The 21,565-nt window shown below is 42.7% G+C and overlaps 1 protein-coding gene across 1 annotated transcript in view; it reads right to left on the bottom strand.

Annotated features, from left to right (window-relative positions):
* Positions 1-1,207: 1,207 nt before the first annotated feature.
* Positions 1,208-21,565, bottom strand: part of tmprss3a (transmembrane serine protease 3a) — a gene marked incomplete at its 5' end in the record, with an annotated part of 50,501 nt that continues 30,143 nt past the window's right edge. The window contains 5 exons of the mRNA XM_083921960.1: positions 1,208-1,321; positions 3,140-3,292; positions 5,588-5,730; positions 5,865-5,960; positions 9,142-9,311. Of these exons, the coding sequence (XP_083778086.1) occupies positions 1,286-1,321; positions 3,140-3,292; positions 5,588-5,730; positions 5,865-5,960; positions 9,142-9,311 (598 nt within the window). The 3' untranslated portion in view covers positions 1,208-1,285. The remainder of the gene's footprint in view (positions 1,322-3,139; positions 3,293-5,587; positions 5,731-5,864; positions 5,961-9,141; positions 9,312-21,565) is intronic.

The following is a 21,565-nucleotide window of genomic DNA, read 5'->3' as shown; positions in this document are numbered from 1 at the left end:
CCCTGCAGGCCGAGCAGAGCCCGAGTGGAGAGATTGGGAGGGGGGAAAAGAGAGATGCTTATTTTTATATACAAACATATGGAACTATTGTTTTTTGTTTCATTTTTGTGTTCTCCTGTTTTGTAAGGAATATTTATGTACAGATTCATAATTAAAAGCTGGCAACCCTGTTTTCCAGGGTTCTTTGAAGTTTTCTAAAAAAACAGAAAAAGGAATTGAATGCTGATGAAAATTGCTATTTAAATTGGTTTTAAACTTACACTACTAACAAGGCCTTACATGTGTTCTTTTTAAAGAATTCTTGCCAAGAAGCACAAAAAGAAAGTCTGACCCTTGGTGAAATTGGTCAATAGGACACTAAAGTGCAGAACACTGGTGTGGTTCTGTAAAGCATCATTAATAATTCAACCTTGGGTACTGCAACATCCCAGTTATCTGAAGTTCTTTCACAGTAACTCGACTGCAGTGCTCAGGTTTCTTTGAATACAGCTCCAGTTTTACCCTCATTGTGTATACCATACATTGTCTTTTAATCATTTTACAGTAGTAGTGTACTTTCTTGAATGCACAATCCAGAACACTATGCTAATCACACAATCACAAGGGTCTGAGTAACCACATTGAGATATGAACTCTATCAACAAGAAGCAGCGGACTCTTTGCACGCATTAAAACTTTAATTTATGTACATGTACATGCTACTGTGCTGAAAACAAAGAGCAGTTGAAAAGTTGAGCTCCTTGTTCGTTGCCTGCTTGTAGGACTGGGACTAAGTGCCGCAGCCTCTGTTGGTCCTTCTGCCAGTTACACACATGCAGCGAAAGATTTGAAATCTCTTTATCAATATGTTGATATTACTTCACAAATCGGGTGCCTCTCATTTGAATATCTGTAATATTGTACTGTACAACGATTGTCAATAGTTGCAGAAAGGTTCATATCCGTCCTGTAAAGTTGAGACTTGAAATGGTGAATTTCATGTAGCCTGAGGGTGTAGTGACTCTGGGTGGGCCCTCACTGAGCTCTTGGTTCCTCACTTGCGTCTGTCTTGCTTTTTATGAAGCGTTTCACTTTTCTCTTGTCTGTTTTGCCTTAGAGCTTTCTATTTTGGAATAAACGATGCCTAACTCTCTGCTGTGTGCCTATCTTTGCTCCATCAGCTTTGCCCCCAAACAGAATTTGTGTGGATCAAAGGCTCTGCCATTATGCTGTCATAGTTTAGCTCTATAATTTTCTCTTTTTTGTCAAATGTGGAAACATCCAAACCGAATCCTGTGAGGAAAAACTAGGTGCTCCAGTTGTCCGTCTCGCTCTCTTCTCTCTGAAAGACAATGTAGAAATGGACAGTTTAAACACAGAGGCATAGAAACATGATCCAGGTCTAACAGCTGATTACATCTGGATCTTTTTAAACCACCTGTTGGGGCATCCATACAAACTTCTATGGCCAAGCATAGTTCTAACACTTTATTTCAAAAGTTTCTAAAACTGCCAATATGGAGAAATTTGTAAAATGTAATAAAATGAATATTTCCATGAAACGTAAAACCATTTTATATTGGTCTTGGATATGCACAACACACAAACACTATGTGATAGCCTGGAAAAGTAAAATATCCTGATGAACTTGGGACTTTCCAGGGGACTCAGGAGTGACATGGGTACATTTTAATGAGGAAATAAGTGCAAATTACATACAGAAAGTCATTCAACATGTTTGCTCACAAACTCCTCTTACAGTGACTCGAATCCAGGCCCAGTTTATGGTGTGTAGCATTTCAAAGCTTTTACTGTATAAAGACAGCTGACATTGGGCCAAGCCAGCTGCTGTACTCTGATTCCATTAAGGAGGAGAACCAGCTGTTGGTCAAACATCACACAACAGCTGTTACTATGCAGTGGACAATTAGTCATGGTTTAACGGAAGAAACTGCTTTTGTTCAAAGACTGTTTACAAGACACAGAATGAGTGCATTTGGCATGACGTGTAGAGCACTTTGAGTAGTCTGAGACTAGAAACGCTTAATACTACCACTTCATATTTCCTGCAGGGTTCTATTAAGTAAGATGGGATTCGGAGAAGAGTTTAACAATACAAAGCCAAATGTCTGCTCAGTGGAGAGCTGTAGCAGAGTGAGGTGACGGGGTCAGGCTCAGGATATTAAATGATGACTGACCCCATCCTCACTGCTTTGTACTCACAACAGATTGTTCATACCACGAAGAAGAACTATATACACGTTTTAAAAAACGTTCGGTCTCAAATGGATGGTGGAATCCACAACATCAAAATCCATCTGAATTTACAGTTAATTTGCGTTCAAACTCTAGTAAGGTGTCACAAAGAGTTCAAACTCTATATATTGATAAGGTTCAATAAAGAATTAAAACTCTAATACAATAAAGTGCAACAAAGAGTCAAACTACTTATTGAAATCTCTTTTTGTCTGAAAGATGCAAAGCAGTGGCTACTTTTCAACTGTGTTCTCATTTCCCTATCCTTACTAATAAGAATAATGAGAAATGGAATCAAATCAAGAGCTTTCTCACTGCTGTATCTGCCTCTTTATGGTAGCTATCTGATGCATCAGGGAAGCACTAATGCAGAAGATGAGACTTGTGGGGCTCAGACACAGCTGGAGTGTGCAGCAAGTTTGGTGCTGCTGATTACAGAGCGTTATCGTTCATCATTGTGGATGCTCACGTCCTCATCCTTATAGTTCTTGTGTGGACAGCCCTTTATAGAGGTGGTAAAGCCTTATTTCTGTGTCTAAATGTATTTGAGTGATTGGAGAGAAAAAAATTAAATCGCCAACACTACAGACCGGTCTGAGATACTGAAGCCCCAGGCCCAGGACCCTGAAACTGAAGCAGCTAAATGGAATTCAGCCATCGTTAACGTTAGTAATGACACCTGGGTTCTGTCGAGTTTACACTGGAACTACTTTAGTGTGTCATGCCTTTGGCTTTGTCTCAATATACCTGTGTGTAGTATCCCAAACTCAACTGTGTGTGCTGCAGAGACATGCTGACCATATGGTGAATCTGGTTCAGTACTAGTCTTAAGTTCTCCAAAGGCCAACCCTTTCGAGGTCTCGTCCTTCAAAAGTGGTAGGTCCACACTTTGTCATGCACTGACCTCCATCTGTTGGTGGATCCAGCTGAGTGACTGTGTGATGCGAGTGTAAACGCCTGGCTTGTTCCTCAAAGCGCAGCCAATTCCCCAGCTAGTCGCACCAACCAGCTTCCATACAGACGAGTCCTCACAGGCCAGAGGACCTCCGCTGTCCCCCTGAGGAAACACATACACATATTCTAACTTGTGGGAACATTTCACAGGTCCCATATGTAACCCAGGAGAATAAGGTAATAAACTGATGAACTTAAGATCAAACCTAAATGTAAGCAAACAAAATAATGATTGTGTTTAATGTAACAGAATGTCATACAAGCAGTTTACTGTTCAATGTATCGTTTATTTTGTGTGTCCTGCTCCTTTAAAAAGTGCAGCGGGAACAGTCAGTCAGGTGAGCGTGCTGGAGGGAGGGAGAATAATTACAGCAAGAGCAGAAGCTCCAGACGGCAGGCGGGAAAGACGAGAAGGAGAGGAACTAAACAGGAGGAAAAGTAGTGTTTTTGAGGTTTTACACCTTGGTCTTTCATTTTTGGGAGAATATTCTACTCAACTGCTGTTCACGTTGCTGTATTTTGTTTATTTCATTTTTGAACGAGGATTTGGTGAGTGGAAAAAGCTATTTTTTTCAGTGTGTGTGTTAGCAGGTATCCCTTTTGTCTTATGAGTTCAGTGTGCAGATGATATTACTCGGAGTCGCAGCTAAGCTAAAGCAGTCTGAATAACTGTCATGCTATGTATTTTGTGTTTTTTTTGTGCAATGTGTAGTTAAGAGCTGAAAAAACCCAGTGCATACACGGTCAAGTCTGCCTCACGGCGGAGTGGAAGCGAGCGCAGAGCCGCCATTTTAGGGTGCAGTCTGGATTTCAGTACTAGTACTTTATTTTCATTTAATTTCATGATTTATGTGAAGCTAAAATTCTACATGTGCATTGCCTTGTTGTATGGCAGGCCAGGTTTTTTAGTCGGGATAGCTGGTGTGTGAATACACCTAGAGCCTGGAGAGAAGATGGCGAGCCACCCATAGGAGAGAGGGAGTCCAGTGGATGATCACCTAATCTGCAAAACTCACCTGCACGTGTGGACAAAGATATGGATTCTAACACTGGGATCGCGGTAGGACAAGACTCACAGGTTTTGCAGCTGTACTAAGTGGATTTAATTTGAACTTATAAAGGACTTAACCGAAAGACTGGTCATATACCAAACAGAGGAGATCTGAGTTATTGGTTATACTAATCTGTGAAATTTGATTGAGTTGTATTTTGATAGGTTTTCTTGAACTGTTTTCTTTTATTTATTCAAAGGGAGATAAACCCTGAATAAAAAGGGTTAAGCAAACCAGAGAGAAAGTAGAAACATAGAACCAATCTCATAAATAGGACTAACTCAGATAAAATGAGAACTTAGACTGAGTAAACTCAAATTAGAACCAGTTAAACCAGGAACTAAAAAACCTCGGTATAAAAGTATATCTCACATAGGTTGGATTAAATCCAAGTAAGATAAATGGGGATACATAACCTTATTTTCCTGAGGATTTGGTTTCATTCTGAATGGTTGAGGGGAAATTGAATAATTCCTGTCTTGTATGTGTGTAAAAGTGGTTGGTACCAATTGTGTTTCTGACATTTGCTATATATAAAAAGCCTGCAGTAAAAATTCCCTCACTGGTCTGTGGTCTGTTATTCTTAACACTAGGAGCAACCACTCACATGATCCTAGACTCTGGTCCTATACTTAAAGTGCTACACATAGTTTCCTATTGATTTCCTAGAAAGGAACAGATGATTGGAAAAGACTATATGATCCGTTTCTAACTGTCAGTAATCAGCTGAACATAAAATGTCAAAATAGTTTTTCTGTAAAATTATAGATTATGTACAAGCATATGATTCAACACATTGAGAGTAACAGTTCTTGTTCACAAAGCTCAGCTTTTACTGAGGAACTGGGAGAAGTGTTCAGCTCAGAGAAAGGGCGGGGTTGACCCGTTGCTAGATAGAAACACTATCTGGCTGTTAAGTTGTGACGTAACACCCTTTCACAATGTGAAAGCCTCGTATTTCTACAACGCAGCGGTACCGTGTTCCCCTTGTTTGAACAGATCTGAGTTTTTAAAAAACAACCTAATTGTCATTTTACCTCTTTCTTATCAATGAAAAAGATGAGAAGAGATTTTGAAAGGGTGTTACGTCACACTGACTGAACAGCCGGATAGGAGGTATGTTTCGATACAAATAAAGAGTTTACAATCAAATGATTGAACATGAAACAAAGAGTCATATAGACTGCTGACTAGTCAAGTATATGTGCAGCCTGTTACATGTTTGACAGCTCGGTAACAGTTAGCAGCTATCCATGGAAGAAGCTTTGTAATGGTCACAACAATGTGTGCATAAGAGGAAGGACACTGTTAAAGCTCTGAAATCACAGTGAACCCTGGCACTGTACCTGGCAGGAGTCAGTTCCTCCATCCAGGTATCCTGCACAGATCATCCAGGAGGAGATGAGGCCCTGGTAAACCTCTGGCTGGTTGCACGTCTTAGTGGAGAGCAGAGGCACCGTGGCCGAGCGCAGAACCACACTGGTCTCTCCTGGAAGAAGCATGACTCATTTACAACACGAGTCAGACCGGACCACAAATGTTATTACATTACACTCAATTAAGAATGTAGCTGTGGATGAAATAATAGAGCAGAAATCATCCATTTTCCATGTTCAGAAGCACCTTCATCCTCAGTTGCTCCCCATCCAGAGATCCAGCACATGGTGCCCTCCTCAAACTCCTCCCCATAGTTTGGCAGGCAGATGGGCTCCACAAAGCCTACAGAGGAGAATATGAATTAACTACATCTCCCAGACACACAAGTGTCAAACACAAATAACTCCATTTAAAGGTTGAATATGTAAAATCTTTATTAAAAGCTATATTTAAAAAATAAAAAAAATACACCCACGGGCGTTTTAAGGGGGGACAGAATGAAAGTATTGCTTTACCATAAAAAAATATATATTTAGTTGGAATTAATATTTTTTAAATGTTTTGACAGGTTTGGCAATGACTTTCTGTCCCGTTCTGTTTCCATGGTACCAGCCAATAGCGTAGGGTGTTGCTGGTTGCCAGGGTTGTCTGTTGTTGGGTGCAGCTACTGTAGGCTGGCACTGGGTGAAATGTAGTTTGCCAATCCTGCAGCTGCTTCGGAGCCTCAGTGAAGGGGGCGTTATTTTTCCCAGCAGCTGAGTGAGCGGAGACGGGCAAAAACCAGAGTCAATATAGGCCAAGTATTCACTCCATGGACTGAGAGAAAAGAGAGAAACGCCATTAAAACACACGCCCAAATGGCTATGGTTCTCCTTGATCGCTAACATCACTTTCATCTGTACTTAGCTGGAACGGCTAACGCTAACTGTCAGTCAAACTCCTCTGCAATACTTGTTTTTATGGTGTGATTTGCTGGAGGGGATGGGTTCAAACGGGCTCAAACAGACTCTTGTCTCCTGTAGGCTATTGGGCCTGGTTTGACCAACCTGGCAACCAGCTGGAATTATTCTTTGTTGTTGCGACGATGATCTGGAGACACTAGATGACGCTGTTCTGCTCATTCTCTATATTCAACCTTTAAACTACAAGGTGAAGAAGTGAAAAAAGGTGAAGACTAAAGGGTGAGAGCTGTGACTAACCATGCATTCACACCAAAAGCGATGGAGGCGATGAAAGCGCCAAGCTGCCGTTCAAAATCAATGTAAATGACGCGATGACACGCAATGTCGCTTGGGGCGACGCGTTCTGAGAGATAAGAGCGACAAGATGCAGCGATGAAGCGTCTTTCGCCTCATGGCGTGTCGCTTGAAGTTGAAAAATTTGAACTTTTCAAGTGACATCGCATGAAGCTGTGCGGCGACAGCCAATCAGCGTTGAGATTGCATGTAAGCATCATCGAAGCTCTCCATTAAATATCCAGGGGCTCAACGGGCTCACCAAAGCCGCTATTGTTGCAGTCTTTGGGGGAAACCAGACTGTTTCTATTGATATAATATATTTGATATAACCATGAACTGTGGATGGCAGCGAAGTGCCTTTAGGCATCTAGTCTGCCGGAAATCCAGAAGAAGAAGAAATCCGTCAGTGCAGGTTAGCTTCAGTTAGCTAGCCGCCTCAGCTGCTACCTGCGATAGACGCGATGATCAAAAATGTGAAAAATATGAATAAGCGACGCAATACTCACGTTCCGGGCGATTTCATCGCCTCCATCGCTTTTGGTGTGAATGCGCGGTCAGACTACATGATGACAGCTGAGAGGGAGGGAGGCAGGGTGACCCGATCCCAACAAACCAAATGAGGGACTATGTGTGACATGTCCATCATATTCTGCCTAATTCTGCAAAGCTTGTGACTTTGTGGTGACTCAAACTTTTTTTCAGGTGTAGTATAACAAAGGCAGTGACAGGTTAACCTGCCCTTGACCCATGTGTGCACAGTTTTATTGAAATCTAACACTGAGATGATGGCCTTCCCTGCCTTTTTCATAGCCATTGGACAAAAGACAGATTTTATAAAAGTGTCTGTTTGTCAGTGGTTTGAAAACTAGAGCCAATCAAAATGTGGGACATCGTCACATTAGGTGGCACAGGGGACAAGAATGCTGTGCAGTACAGACTGACCCTGACTCTCTTGTTGCTGTAGTGCATCATCCGTCAACACACAATGCATCGGTCAAGACTAGGGATTCATGGAGCTTGGTGAAGCATTAGTTGTATTTTTTCAGTCCACTAGATGGAGCTCTTGGTTTAAAGAAAAGGGCTCAATGAACGGTAATTCAGTGTGTTTTCAACCCTTTGTTTAACAGAAAGCTCCATCTAGTGGGGTGCTTCATAAAGCTGAAGGCCAATCAGCCTCACTGGTGAAGACCCAGTGATTGACACATTCCTAGAAGATTATTTTGAAATGTCCGACATGTTGGATCAGTAAATGACAGGTGGTTTAGTTGGGACTCTCATTTTATTCCTGTCGCTTTTTTTGTTGTTGCAATTTTAACCTCTTTAGTTCTGTAGACAAAAGTAGTTTTATAGAATGATCCTATCTGAGAAGGTTGATCTCCTTAACAGCCGAAAAAATGGTTTCACTCATTATGTTTCATTATTCATTAAAATGATTGAGTGCATAAGAGATAATGATGATGATAATGATGATGAAGATGATCCATTTACTACAATGATCTTAGAACTGAACTTCCTGTGTTGTTTTAATAGACTGTATAAAAAATGGAGGTAGCTTCGTCAGTTCTCTCAACTTGATCCAATCAGCCTCCCCTAAGGGAGTCTCCATCTTGTCACAGTTTAACTCCGCCTCATTTCCTCTGACCAAAAAAGGGCATGTATATATGACGTCGGGGGGAGGGAGATGCGTCCATCTGGCTGACGTTTACCTCTGAGGAGAAGTGAGGGCCAGAGGCTAGCTGTCAATCAAGAGACCCCGCCCCTAATTATTCATAAACTTTAACCTCCATAAAAATAGAAAATAGCCTGTTACAAATATTCACCCCCCTCAGTGTTGTCATGGAGATATGAGCTAAACATACAGACTAGAATGTTTTTTTGTACCAGGCCTTACACGGGTTTAATGATGTATGAAAACGGCCTGTTAAACATGGGGTCAATGCTCTATGATGAAACCTGCAAACTGCCGTTTTTGGCACTTCCTTATTGGATCAACCAGGAAGTCGCTGTGGTGGGGGCATGGTTGTTTTTCATTTACTCAGTGATAACAACACAAGCCCTCGATCTGAACGCTGGGCTCACACTCATTCACACCTGGAGGCTGCCCACCATAGTTTGAACTGAACAGTTCCACAAGAACAGGCAGAGGTTATGTGTCCTGTTAAAGCTCACCTCAGATTCTGCCAGTCAGGGACTGAACCTTTCAGTCTCTACTGAGTGCTGTTGAAATTGATGCAATAAAATATGTGAACACGGAGCTGAATGTTACTTAGAATGAGTGAGGATACCGTTGAAAGTGAGTGATGCGGCCAGTTTCATCAGTGCAATGTCGTAGTCCAGTCCTTTGGGCCTGTAGCGAGCGTGGTATATGATCCGCTCCACAGCCAGAGACTGGGCCCCATGGAGTGGCTGCTCTGTTAGCCCTACATGCACCACCCAAATGGAGGGGTCTGCAAACCTGATGACAGACAGCAGAAGGTAACAAAATGTTCATGTCAGTCTGTGTGATGGACAAAAGCTAAAGTGTACTTTTCTTTCTTGGCATTTTGAGAATACCAGCCAATCACCACTTTAAACACAAGTCACATGTTCACTAAACAAGTATCTTGTTTATTGGGTTGTATATTATAAAAAGTATTTACACCTCCTAAATAGAGCTGAAGGTTCCCAGCTAAAAGATCCTCTTTAGACGTTTTCACAAATCTGATGACCCTTTTACTGAGAACATAAGGAAAGGGCTCACCAAGTTGTTTCAGATGAGATCATGTTTCATGAACAAACTTACTCAGCATTTCTACAGTGATTGGTTGGCAAGTGACCACTCTGTATCAGTGAATGTATTGGGTTTCTGCAGAGTTCACTACTGTAGTTGCTGTAGCTTTAGTACTAATGAGCTGTAGTTACTGTAGTTGTTGTAGCTTCAGTACTGATGAGCTGTAGTTACTGTAGCTTCAGTACTAATGAACTGTAGTTGCTGTAGTTAATGTATCTTCAGGACTGATGAGCTGTAGTTGCTGTAGTTACTTTAGCTTCAGTACTGATAAGCTGAAGTTGCTGTAGCTTTAGTACTGATGAGCTGTAGTTACTGTAGCTTCAGTACTGATGAGCTGTAGTTGCTGTAATTGCTGTAGCTTCAGTACTGATGAGCTGTAGTTACTGTAGCTTCAGTACTGATGAGCTGTAGTTGATGTAGCTTCAGTGCTGATGAGCTGTAGTTACTGTAGCTTCAGTACCGATGAGCTGTAGTCGCTGTAGTTACTTTAGCTTCAGTACTGATGAGCTGCAGTTGCTGTAGTTGCTGTAGCTTTAGTACTGATGAGCTGTAGTTGCTGTAGTTACTGTAGCTTCAGTACTGATGAGCTGTAGTTGCTGTAGTTGCTGTAGCTTTAGTGCTGATGAGCTGTAGTTACTGTAGTTACTGTAGCTTCAGTACCGATGGCGATGAGCTGTAGTTGCTGTAGTTACTTTAGCCTCAGTACTGATGAGCTGCAGTTGCTGTAGCTACTGTAGCTTCAGTACTGATGAGCTGTAGTTGCTGTAATTGCTGTAGCTTCAGTACTGATGAGCTGTAGTTGCTGTAGCTTCAGTACTGATGAGCTGTAGTTACTGTAGTTACTTTAGCCTCAGTACTGATGAGCTGTAGTTGCTGTAGTTACTGTAGCTTCAGTACTGATAAGCTGTAGTTGCTGTAATTGCTGTAGCTTCAGTACTGATGACCTGTAGTTGCTGTAGCTTCAGTACTGATGAGCTGTAGTTGCTGTAGCTTCAGTACTGCTGAGCTGTAGTTGCTGTAGTTACTGTAGCTTCAGTACTGATGAGCTGTAGTTGCTTTAGTTGCTGTAGCTTCTGTACTGATGAGCTGTAGTTGCTCTAGCTTCGGTACTGGTGAGCTGTAGTTACTGTAGCTTCAGTACTGATGAGCTGCAGTTGATGTAGCTTCAGTACTGATGAGCTGTAGTTGCTGTAGCTTCAGTACTGATGAGCTATAGTTGCTGTAGTTACTTTAGCTTCAGTACTGATGAGTTTTAGTTGCTGTAGTTTCAGTACTGATGAGCTGTAGTTGCAGTAGTTGCTGAAGCTTCAGTACTGATGAGCTGTAGTTGCTGTAGTTGCTGTAGCTTCAGTGCTGATGAGCTGTAGTTGCGGTAGTTGCTGTAGCTTCAGTGCGGATGAGTTGTAGTTGCTGTAGTTGCTGTAGTTTCAGTGCTGACTAGCTGTGTTTGCTGTAGCTTCAGTGCTGATGAGCTGTCGTTGCTGTAGTTACTTTAGCTTCAGTACTGATAAGCTGAAGTTGCTGTAGCTTTAGTACTAATGAGCTGTAGTTACTGTAGCTTCAGTACTGATGAGTTGTAGTTGCTGTAATTGCTGTAGCTTCAGTACTGATGAGCTGTAGTTACTGTAGCTTCAGTACTGATGAGCTGTAGTTGATGTAGCTTCAGTGCTGATGAGCTGTAGATACTGTAGTTGCTGTAGCTTCAGTACCGATGAGCTGTAGTTGCTGTAGTTACTTTAGCCTCATTACTGATGAGCTGCAGTTGCTGTAGTTGCTGTAGCTTTAGTACTGATGAGCTGTAGTTGCTGTAGTTACTGTAGCTTCAGTACTGATGAGCTGTAGTTGCTGTAGTTGCTGTAGCTTTAGTGCTGATAAGCTGTAGTTGCTGTAATTGCTGTAGCTTCAGCACAAAATAAATAAAAATAATAATTGAACACCGGCCCTCGCGGCCCAAAAGTCAGACCGGCCCACCGGGAATTGTCCCAGTCCTCCCGATTAGCCACTCCGGGCCTGCCGATGAGCTGTAGTTGCTGTAGTTACTTTAGCCTCAGTACTGATGAGCTGCAGTTGCTGTAGCTACTGTAGCTTCAGTACTGATGAGCTGCAGTGGCTGTAGTTGCTGTAGCTTTAGTACTGATGAGCTGTAGTTGCTGTAGTTACTGTAGCTTCAGTACTGATGAGCTGTAGTTGCTGTAGTTGCTGTAGCTTTAGTGCTGATGAGCTGTAGTTACTGTAGTTACTGTAGCTTCAGTACCGATGGCGATGAGCTGTAGTTGCTGTAGTTACTTTAGCCTCAGTACTGATGAGCTGCAGTTGCTGTAGCTACTGTAGCTTCAGTACTGATGAGCTGTAGTTGCTGTAATTGCTGTAGCTTCAGTACTGATGAGCTGTAGTTGCTGTAGCTTCAGTACTGATGAGCTGTAGTTACTGTAGTTACTTTAGCCTCAGTACTGATGAGCTGTAGTTGCTGTAGTTACTGTAGCTTCAGTACTGATAAGCTGTAGTTGCTGTAATTGCTGTAGCTTCAGTACTGATGACCTGTAGTTGCTGTAGCTTCAGTACTGATGAGCTGTAGTTGCTGTAGCTTCAGTACTGCTGAGCTGTAGTTGCTGTAGTTACTGTAGCTTCAGTACTGATGAGCTGTAGTTGCTGTAGTTGCTGTAGCTTCTGTACTGATGAGCTGTAGTTGCTCTAGCTTCGGTACTGGTGAGCTGTAGTTACTGTAGCTTCAGTACTGATGAGCTGCAGTTGATGTAGCTTCAGTACTGATGAGCTGTAGTTGCTGTAGCTTCAGTACTGATGAGCTATAGTTGCTGTAGTTACTTTAGCTTCAGTACTGATGAGTTTTAGTTGCTGTAGTTTCAGTACTGATGAGCTGTAGTTGCAGTAGTTGCTGAAGCTTCAGTACTGATGAGCTGTAGTTGCTGTAGTTGCTGTAGCTTCAGTGCTGATGAGCTGTAGTTGCGGTAGTTGCTGTAGCTTCAGTGCGGATAAGTTGTAGTTGCTGTAGTTGCTGTAGTTTCAGTGCTGACTAGCTGTGTTTGCTGTAGCTTCAGTGCTGATGAGCTGTCGTTGCTGTAGTTACTTTAGCTTCAGTACTGATAAGCTGAAGTTGCTGTAGCTTTAGTACTAATGAGCTGTAGTTACTGTAGCTTCAGTACTGATGAGTTGTAGTTGCTGTAATTGCTGTAGCTTCAGTACTGATGAGCTGTAGTTACTGTAGCTTCAGTACTGATGAGCTGTAGTTGATGTAGCTTCAGTGCTGATGAGCTGTAGATACTGTAGTTGCTGTAGCTTCAGTACCGATGAGCTGTAGTTGCTGTAGTTACTTTAGCCTCATTACTGATGAGCTGCAGTTGCTGTAGTTGCTGTAGCTTTAGTACTGATGAGCTGTAGTTGCTGTAGTTACTGTAGCTTCAGTACTGATGAGCTGTAGTTGCTGTAGTTGCTGTAGCTTTAGTGCTGATAAGCTGTAGTTGCTGTAATTGCTGTAGCTTCAGCACAAAATAAATAAAAATAATAATTGAACACCGGCCCTCGCGGCCCAAAAGTCAGACCGGCCCACCGGGAATTGTCCCGGTCCTCCCGATTAGCCACTCCGGGCCTGCCGATGAGCTGTAGTTGCTGTAGTTACTTTAGCCTCAGTACTGATGAGCTGCAGTTGCTGTAGCTACTGTAGCTTCAGTACTGATGAGCTGTAGTTGCTGTAATTGCTGTAGCTTCAGTACTGATGAGCTGTAGTTGCTGTAGCTTCAGTACTGATGAGCTGTAGTTACTGTAGTTACTTTCGCCTCAGTACTGATGAGCTGTAGTTGCTGTAGTTACTGTAGCTTCAGTACTGATAAGCTGTAGTTGCTGTAATTGCTGTAGCTTCAGTACTGATGACCTGTAGTTGCTGTAGCTTCAGTACTGATGAGCTGTAGTTGCTGTAGCTTCAGTACTGCTGAGCTGTAGTTGCTGTAGTTACTGTAGCTTCAGTACTGATGAGCTGTAGTTGCTGTAGTTGCTGTAGCTTCTGTACTGATGAGCTGTAGTTGCTCTAGCTTCGGTACTGGTGAGCTGTAGTTACTGTAGCTTCAGTACTGGTGAGCTGTAGTTGCTGTAGCTTCAGTACTGATGAGCTGTAGTTGCTGTAGCTTCAGTACTGATGAGCTATAGTTGCTGTAGTTACTTTAGCTTCAGTACTGATGAGTTTTAGTTGCTGTAGTTTCAGTACTGATGAGCTGTAGTTGCAGTAGTTGCTGATGCTTCAGTACTGATGAGCTGTAGTTGCTGTAGTTGCTGTAGCTTCAGTGCTGATGAGCTGTAGTTGCGGTAGTTGCTGTAGCTTCAGTGCGGATGAGTTGTAGTTGCTGTAGTTGCTGTAGTTTCAGTGCTGACTAGCTGTGTTTGCTGTAGCTTCAGTGCTGATGAGCTGTCGTTGCTGTAGTTACTTTAGCTTCAGTACTGATAAGCTGAAGTTGCTGTAGCTTTAGTACTAATGAGCTGTAGTTACTGTAGCTTCAGTACTGATGAGTTGTAGTTGCTGTAATTGCTGTAGCTTCAGTACTGATGAGCTGTAGTTACTGTAGCTTCAGTACTGATGAGCTGTAGTTGATGTAGCTTCAGTGCTGATGAGCTGTAGTTACTGTAGTTGCTGTAGCTTCAGTACCGATGAGCTGTAGTTGCTGTAGTTACTTTAGCCTCATTACTGATGAGCTGCAGTTGCTGTAGTTGCTGTAGCTTTAGTACTGATGAGCTGTAGTTGCTGTAGTTACTGTAGCTTCAGTACTGATGAGCTGTAGTTGCTGTAGTTGCTGTAGCTTTACTGCTGATGAGCTGTAGTTACTGTAGTTACTGTAGCTTCAGTACCGATGAGCTGTAGTTGCTGTAGTTACTTTAGCCTCAGTACTGATGAGCTGCAGTTGCTGTAGCTACTGTAGCTTCAGTACTGAGGAGCTGTAGTTGCTGTAGCTTCAGTACTGATGAGCTGTAGTTGCTGTAGTTACTGTAGCTTCAGTACTGATAAGCTGTAGTTGCTGTAATTGCTGTAGCTTCAGTACTGATGAGCTGTAGATGCAGTAGCTTCAGTACTGATGAGCTGTAGTTTCTGTAGCTTCAGAACTGATGAGCTGTAGTTGCTGTAGTTACTTTAGCCTCAGTACCGATGAGCTGTAGTTGCTGTAGCTGCTGTAGCTTCAGTGCTGATGAGCTGTAGTTGCTGTAGTTACTGTAGCTTCAGTACTGATGAGCTGTAGTTGCTGTAGTTGCTGTAGCTTCAGTGCTGATGAGTTTTAGTTGCTGTAGTTTCAGTACTGATGAGCTGTAGTTGCAGTAGTTGCTGAAGCTTCAGTACTGATGATCTGTAGTTGCTGTAGTTGCTGTAGCTTCAGTGCTGATGAGCTGTAGTTGCTGTAGTTACTGTAGCTTCAGTACTGATGAGCTGCAGTTGCTGTAGTTGCTGTAGCTTCAGTGCTGATGAGCTGTAGTTACTGTAGTTACTGTAGCTTCAGTGCCGATGAGCTGTAGTTGCTGTAGTTACTTTAGCTTCAGTACTGATGAGTTTTAGTTGCTGTAGTTTCAGTACTGATAAGCTGTAGTTGCAGTAGTTGCTGAAGCTTCAGTACTGATGAGCTGTAGTTGCTGTAGTTGCTGTAGCTTCAGTGCTGATGAGCTGTAGTTGCGGTAGTTGCTGTAGCTTCAGTGCTGATGAGTTGTAGTTGCTGTAGTTGCTGTAGTTTCAGTGCTGACTAGCTGTGTTTGCTGTAGCTTCAGTGCTGATGAGCTGTCGTTGCTGTAGTTACTTTAGCTTCAGTACTGATAAGCTGAAGTTGCTGTAGCTTTAGTACTAATGAGCTGTAGTTACTGTAGCTTCAGTACTGATGAGCTGTAGTTGCTGTAATTGCTGTAGCTTCAGTACTGATGAGCTGTAGTTACTGTAGCTTCAGTACTGATGAGCTGTAGTTGATGTAGCTTCAGTACCGATGAGCTGTAGTTGCTGTAGTTACTTTAGCCTCAATACTGATGAGCTGCAGTTGCTGTAGTTGCTGTAGCTTTAGTACTGATGAGCTGTAGTTGCTGTAGTTACTGTCGCTTCAGTACTGATGAGCTGTAGTTGCTGTAGCTTTGGTGCTGATTAGCTTTAGTTGCTGTAGTTGTTGTAGCTACAGTGCTGATGAGCTGTAGTTACTGTAGCTTCAGTGCCGATGAGCCGTAGTTGCTGTAGTTGCTGTAGCTTCAGTGCTGATGAGTTGTAGTTGCTGTAGTTGCTGTAGCTTCAGTACTGATGAGCTGTAGTTGCTGTAGCTTCAGTGCTGATGAGCTGTATTTGCTGTAGTTACTTTAGCTTCAGTAATGATGAGCTGTAGTTACTGTAGCTTCAGTGCTTATGAGCTGTAGTTGCTGTAGTTACTTTAGCTTCAGTACTGATGAGCTGTAGTTGCTGTACTTACTGTAGCGTCAGTAATGATGAGCTGTAGTTACTGTAGCTTCAGTGCTTATGAGCTGTAGTTGCTGTAGCTTCAGTGCTGATGAGCTGTAGTTGCGGTAGTTACTGTAGCTTCAGTGCTGATGAGTTGTAGTTTCTGTAGTTGCTGTAGTTTCAGTACTGATGAGCTGTAGTTGCTGTAGTTGCTGAAGCTACAGTGCTGACTAGCTGTGGTTGGTGTAGCTTCAGTGCTGATGAGCTGTAGTTGCTGTAGCTTCAGTACTGATGAGCTGTCGTTGCTGTAGTTACTGTATCTTCAGTACTGATGAGCTGTAGTTGCTGTAGCTTCAGTGCTGATGAGCTGTAGTTGCTGTAGCTTCAGTACTAATGAGCTGTAGTTGCTGTAGTTACTGTAGCTTCAGTACTGATGAGCTGTAGTTGCTGTAGTTGCTGTAGCTTCAGTGCTCATGAGCTGTAGTTGCTGTAGCTTCAGTACTGATAAAATGACGAGCTGTAGTTACTGTAGCTTCAGTACTGATGAGCTGTAGTTGCTGTAGCTTAAGTACTAATGAGCTGTAGTTGCTGTCGTTACTGTAGCTTCAGTACTGATGAGCTGTAGTTGCTGTAGTTGCTGTAGCTTCAGTGCTGATGAGCTGTAGTTGCTGTAGCTTCCGTACTGATGAGCTTTAGTTGCTGTAGCTTCAGTACTGGTGAGCTGTAGTTACTGTACCTTCAGTACTGATGAGCTGTAGTTGCTGTAGCTTCAGTGCTGATGAGCTGTAGAGGCTGTAGCTGTAGTACTGATGAGCTATATTTTCACTAGTTACTTTAGCTTCAATACTGATGAGCTGTAGTTGCTGTAGTTAGTTACTGTAGCTTCATTACTGATGAGTTGTATTTGCTGTGGTTACTGTAGCTTCAGTACCGAAGAGCTGTAGTTGCTGTAGCTTCAGTACTGATGAGTTGTAGTTGCTGTAGTTACTGTAGCTTCAGTACCGAAGAGATGTAGTTGCTGTAGCTTCAGTACTGATCAGCTGTAGTTGCTGTAGTTACTGTAGCTTCAGTACTGATTAGCTTTAGTTGCTGTAGTTGTTGTACCTACAGTGCTGATGAGCTGTAGTTATTGTAGCTTCAGTGCTGATGAGCCGTAGTTGCTGTAGTTGCTGTAGTTGCTGTAGCCTCAGTGCTGATGAGTTGTAGTTGCTGTAGTTACTTTAGCTTCAGTAATGATGAGCTGCAGTTACTGTAGCTTCAGTACTGATGAGCTGTAGTTGCTGTAGTTACTGTAGCGTCAGTAATGATGAGCTGTAGTTACTGTAGCTTCAGTGCTTATGAGCTGTAGTTGCTGTAGTTACTTTAGCTTCAGTACTGATGAGCTGTAGATGCTGTAGTTACTGTAGCGTCAGTAATGACGAGCTGTAGTTACTGTAGCTTCAGTACTGATGAGCTGTAGTTGCTGTAGCTTCAGTACTGATGAGCTATATTTTCACTAGTTACTTTAGCTTCAGTACTGATGAGTTGTAGTTGCTGTAGTTACTGTAGCTTCAGTACCGAAGAGCTGTAGTTGCTGTAGCTTCAGTACTGATTAGCTGTAGTGTCTGTAGTTACTGTAGCTTCAGTGCTTATGAGCTGTAGTTGTAGTTACTTTAGCTTCAGTACTGATGAGCTGTAGTTGCTGTAGTTACTGTAGCGTCAGTAATGATGAGCTGTAGTTACTGTAGCTTCAGTGATTAAGAGCTGTAGTTGCTGTAGTTACTTTAGCTTTAGTTCTGATGAGCTGTAGTTGCTTTAGCTTCAGTACTGATGAGCTGTAGTTGCTGTAGCTTCAGTACTGATGAGATGTCGTTGCTGTGGTTAATGTATCTTCAGTACTGATAAGCTGTAGTTGCTGTAATTGCTGTAGCTTCAGTGCTGATGAGTTGTAGTTGCTGTAGTTGCTGTAGTTTCAGTACTGATGAGCTGTAGTTGCTGTAGTTGCTGAAGCTTTAGTGCTGACTAGCTGTGTTTGCTGTAGCTTGAGTGCTGATGAGCTGTAGTTGCTGTAGTTACTGTATCTTCAGTACTGATGAGCTGAAGTTGCTGTAGTTTCAGTGCTGATGAGCTGTAGTTGCTGTAGCTTCAGTACTAATGAACTGTAGTTACTGTAGCTTCAGTACTGATAAGCTGTAGTTGCTTTAATTGCTGTAGCTTCAGTACTGATGAGCTGTAGTTGCTGTAGCTTCAGTACTAATGATCTGTAGTTGCTGTAGTTACTGTAGCGTCAGTACTGATGAGCTGTAGTTGCTGTAGTTGCTGTAGCTTCACTGCTGATGAGCTGTAGTTGCTGTAGCTTCAGTGCTGATGAGCTGTAGATGCTGTAGCTTCAGTACTGATGAGCTATATTTTCAGTTGTTACTTTAGCTTCAGTACTGATGAGTTGTAGTTGCTGTAGTTACTGTAGCTTCATTACTGATGAGTTGTAGTTGCTGTAGTTACTGTAGCTTCAGTACCGAAGAGCTGTAGTTGCTGTAGCTTCGGTAATGATTAGCTGTAGTTGCTGTAGTTACTGTAGCTTCAGTACTGATTAGCTTTAGTTGCTGTAGTTGTTGTAGCTACAGTGCTGATGAGCTGTAGTTACTGTAGCTTCAGTGCTGATGAGCCGTAGTTGCTGTAGTTGCTGTAGCTTCAGTGCTGATGAGTTGTAGTTGCTGTAGTTGCTGTAGCTTCAGTACTGATGAGCTGTAGTTGCTGTAGCTTCAGTACTGATGAGCTGTAGTTGCTGTAGTTACTGTAGCGTCAGTAATGATGAGCTGTAGTTACTGTAGCTTCAGTGCTTATGAGCTGTAGTTGCTGTAGTTACTTTAGCTTCAGTGCTGATGAGCTGTAGTTGCTTTAGCTTCAGTACTGATGAGCTGTAGTTGCTGTAGTTGCTGTCGCTTCAGTACTGTTGAGCTGTAGTTGCTTTAGCTTCAGTACTGATGAGCTGTCGTTGCTGTGGTTAATGTATCTTCAGTACTGATGAGCTGTAGTTGCTGTAATTGCTGTAGCTTCAGTACTAAAGAGCCGTAGTTGCTGTATTTACTATAGCTTCAGTACTGATGAGCTGTAGTTGCGGTAGTTGCTTTAGCTTCAGTGCTGATGAATTGTAGTTGCTGTAGTTGCTGTAGTTTCCATACTGATGAGCTGTAGTTGCTGAAGCTTCAGTGTTGACAAGCTGTATTTGCTGTAGCTTCAGTGCTTATAAGCTGTAGTTGCTGTAGCTTCAGTACTGATGAGCTATAGTTGCTGTAGTTACTTTAGCTTCAGTACTGATGAGCTGTAGTTACTGTAGCTTCAGTGCTGATGAGCTGTAGTTGCTGTAGTTGCTGTAGCTTCAGTGCTGATGAGTTTTAGTTGCTGTAGTTTCAGTACTGATGAGCTATAGTTGCTGTAGTTACTTTAGCTTCAGTACTGATGAGCTGTAGTTGCCGTAGATGCTGTAGCTTCAGTGCTGATGAGCTGTAGTTACTGTAGCTTCAGTGCTGATGAGCTGTAGTTGCGGTAGTTGTTGTAGCTTCAGTGCTGATGAGTTGTAGTCCCTGTAGTTGCTTTAGTTTCAGTACTGATGAGCTGTAGTTGCTGAAGCTTCAGTGCTGTATTTGCTGTAGCTTCAGTGCTGATGAGCTGTAGTTGCTGTAGCTTCAGTACTAATGAGCTGTCGTTGCTGTAGTTAATGTATCTTCAGTACTGATGAGCTGTAGTTGCTGTAGTTACTATAGCTTCAGTACTGATGAGCTGTAGTTGCGGTAGTTGCTTTAGCTTCAGTGCTGATGAGTTGTAGTTGCTGTAGTTGCCTTAGTTTCCATACTGATGAGCTGTAGTTGCTGTAGTTGCTGAAGCTTCAGTGGTGACAAGCTGTATTTGCTGTAGCTTTAGTGCTGATAAGCTGTAGTTGCTGTAGCCTCAGTACTGATGAGCTGTTGTTGCTGTTGTTACTGTATCTTCAGTGCTGATTAGCTGTAGGTGCTGTAGCTTCAGTACTGGTGAGCGGTAGTTACTGTAGTTAGTTTAGCTTCAGTACTGACGAGCTGTAGTTGTGGTAGCTAAAGTACTGATGAACTGTAGTTGCTGTAGTTACTGTAGCTTCAGTACTGATGTGCTGTTGTTGCTGTAGTTACTGTTGCTTCAGTGCTGATGAGCTGTAGGTGCTGTAGTTGTTGTAGCTTTAGTGCTGATGAGCTGTAGTTGCGGTAGTTGCTGTAGCTTCAGTGCTGATGAGTTGTAGTTCCTGTAGTTGTTTAGTTTCAGTACTGATGAGCTGTAGTTGCTGAAGCTTCATTGCTGACGTGCTGTATTTGCTGTAGCTTTAGTGCTGATGAGCTGTAGTTGCTGTAGCTTCAGTACTGATGAGCTGTCGTTGCTGTGGTTAATGTATCTTCAGTACTGATGAGCTGTAGTTGCTGTTATTGCTGTAGCTTCAGTACTGAAGAGCTGTAGTTGCTGTAGTTACTGTAGCTTCAGTACTGATGAGCTGTAGTTGCGGTAGTTGATGTAGCTTCAGTGCTGATGAATTGTAGCTCCTGTAGTTGTTTAGTTTCAGTACTGATGAGCTGTAGTAGCTGAAGCTTCATTGCTGACGTCCTGTATTTGCTGTAGCTTCTGTACTGAAGAGCTGTAGTTGCTGTAGTTACTGTACCTTCAGTACTGATGAGCTGTAGTTACTGTAGCTTCAGTACTGATGAGCTGTAGTTGCGGTAGATGATTTAGCTTCAGTGCTGATGAGCTGTAGTTGCTGTAATTGCTGTAGCTTCAGTACTGGAGAGCTGTAGTTGCTGTAGTTACTTTAGCTTCAGTACTGCTGAGCTGTAGTTACTGTAGCTTCAGTACTGATGAGCTGTAGTTGCGGTAGTTGCTTTAGCTTCAGTGCTGATGAGCTGTAGTTGCTGTATTTGCTGAAGCTTCAGTGCTGACAAGCTGTATTTGCTGTAGCTTCAGTGCTGATGAGCTGTAGTTGCTGTAGCTTCAGTACTGATGCGCTGTCGTTGCTGTAGTCACTGTATCTTCAGTGCTGATGAGCTGTAGCTGTGGTAGCTAAAGAACTGATGAACTCTAGTTGCTGTAGTTATAGTAGCTTCAGTTCTGATGAGCTGTTGTTGCTGTAGTTACTGTAGCTTCAGTGCTGATGAGCTGTAGGTGCTGTAGTTGCTGTAGCTTTAGTGCTGATGAGCTGTAGTTGCTGTAGTTGCTGAAGCTTCAGTGCTGACTAGCTGTGTTTGCTGCAGCTTCAGTGCTGATGAGCTATAGGTGCTGTATCTTCAGTACTGATGATCTGTAGTTGCTGTAGTTACTGTAGCTTCAGTACTGATGAGCTGTAGTTACTGTAGCTTCAGTACTGATGAGCTGTAGATGCTGTAGTTGCTGTAGTTGCTGTAGCTTCAGTGCTGATTAGCTGTAGTTGCTGTAGCTTCAGCACTGATGAGCTGTAGTTGCTGTAGCTTCAGTACTGATGAGCTTTAGTTGCTTTAGTTGCTGTAGCTTCAGAACTGATGAGCTGTATTTGCTGTAGTTGCTGTAG

The sequence above is a fragment of the Echiichthys vipera genome (assembly GCF_963691815.1).
Source record: "Echiichthys vipera genome assembly, chromosome: 10".
NCBI lineage: Eukaryota > Metazoa > Chordata > Actinopteri > Perciformes > Trachinidae > Echiichthys > Echiichthys vipera.
This window is presented reverse-complemented; position numbering and strand designations above follow the sequence as displayed.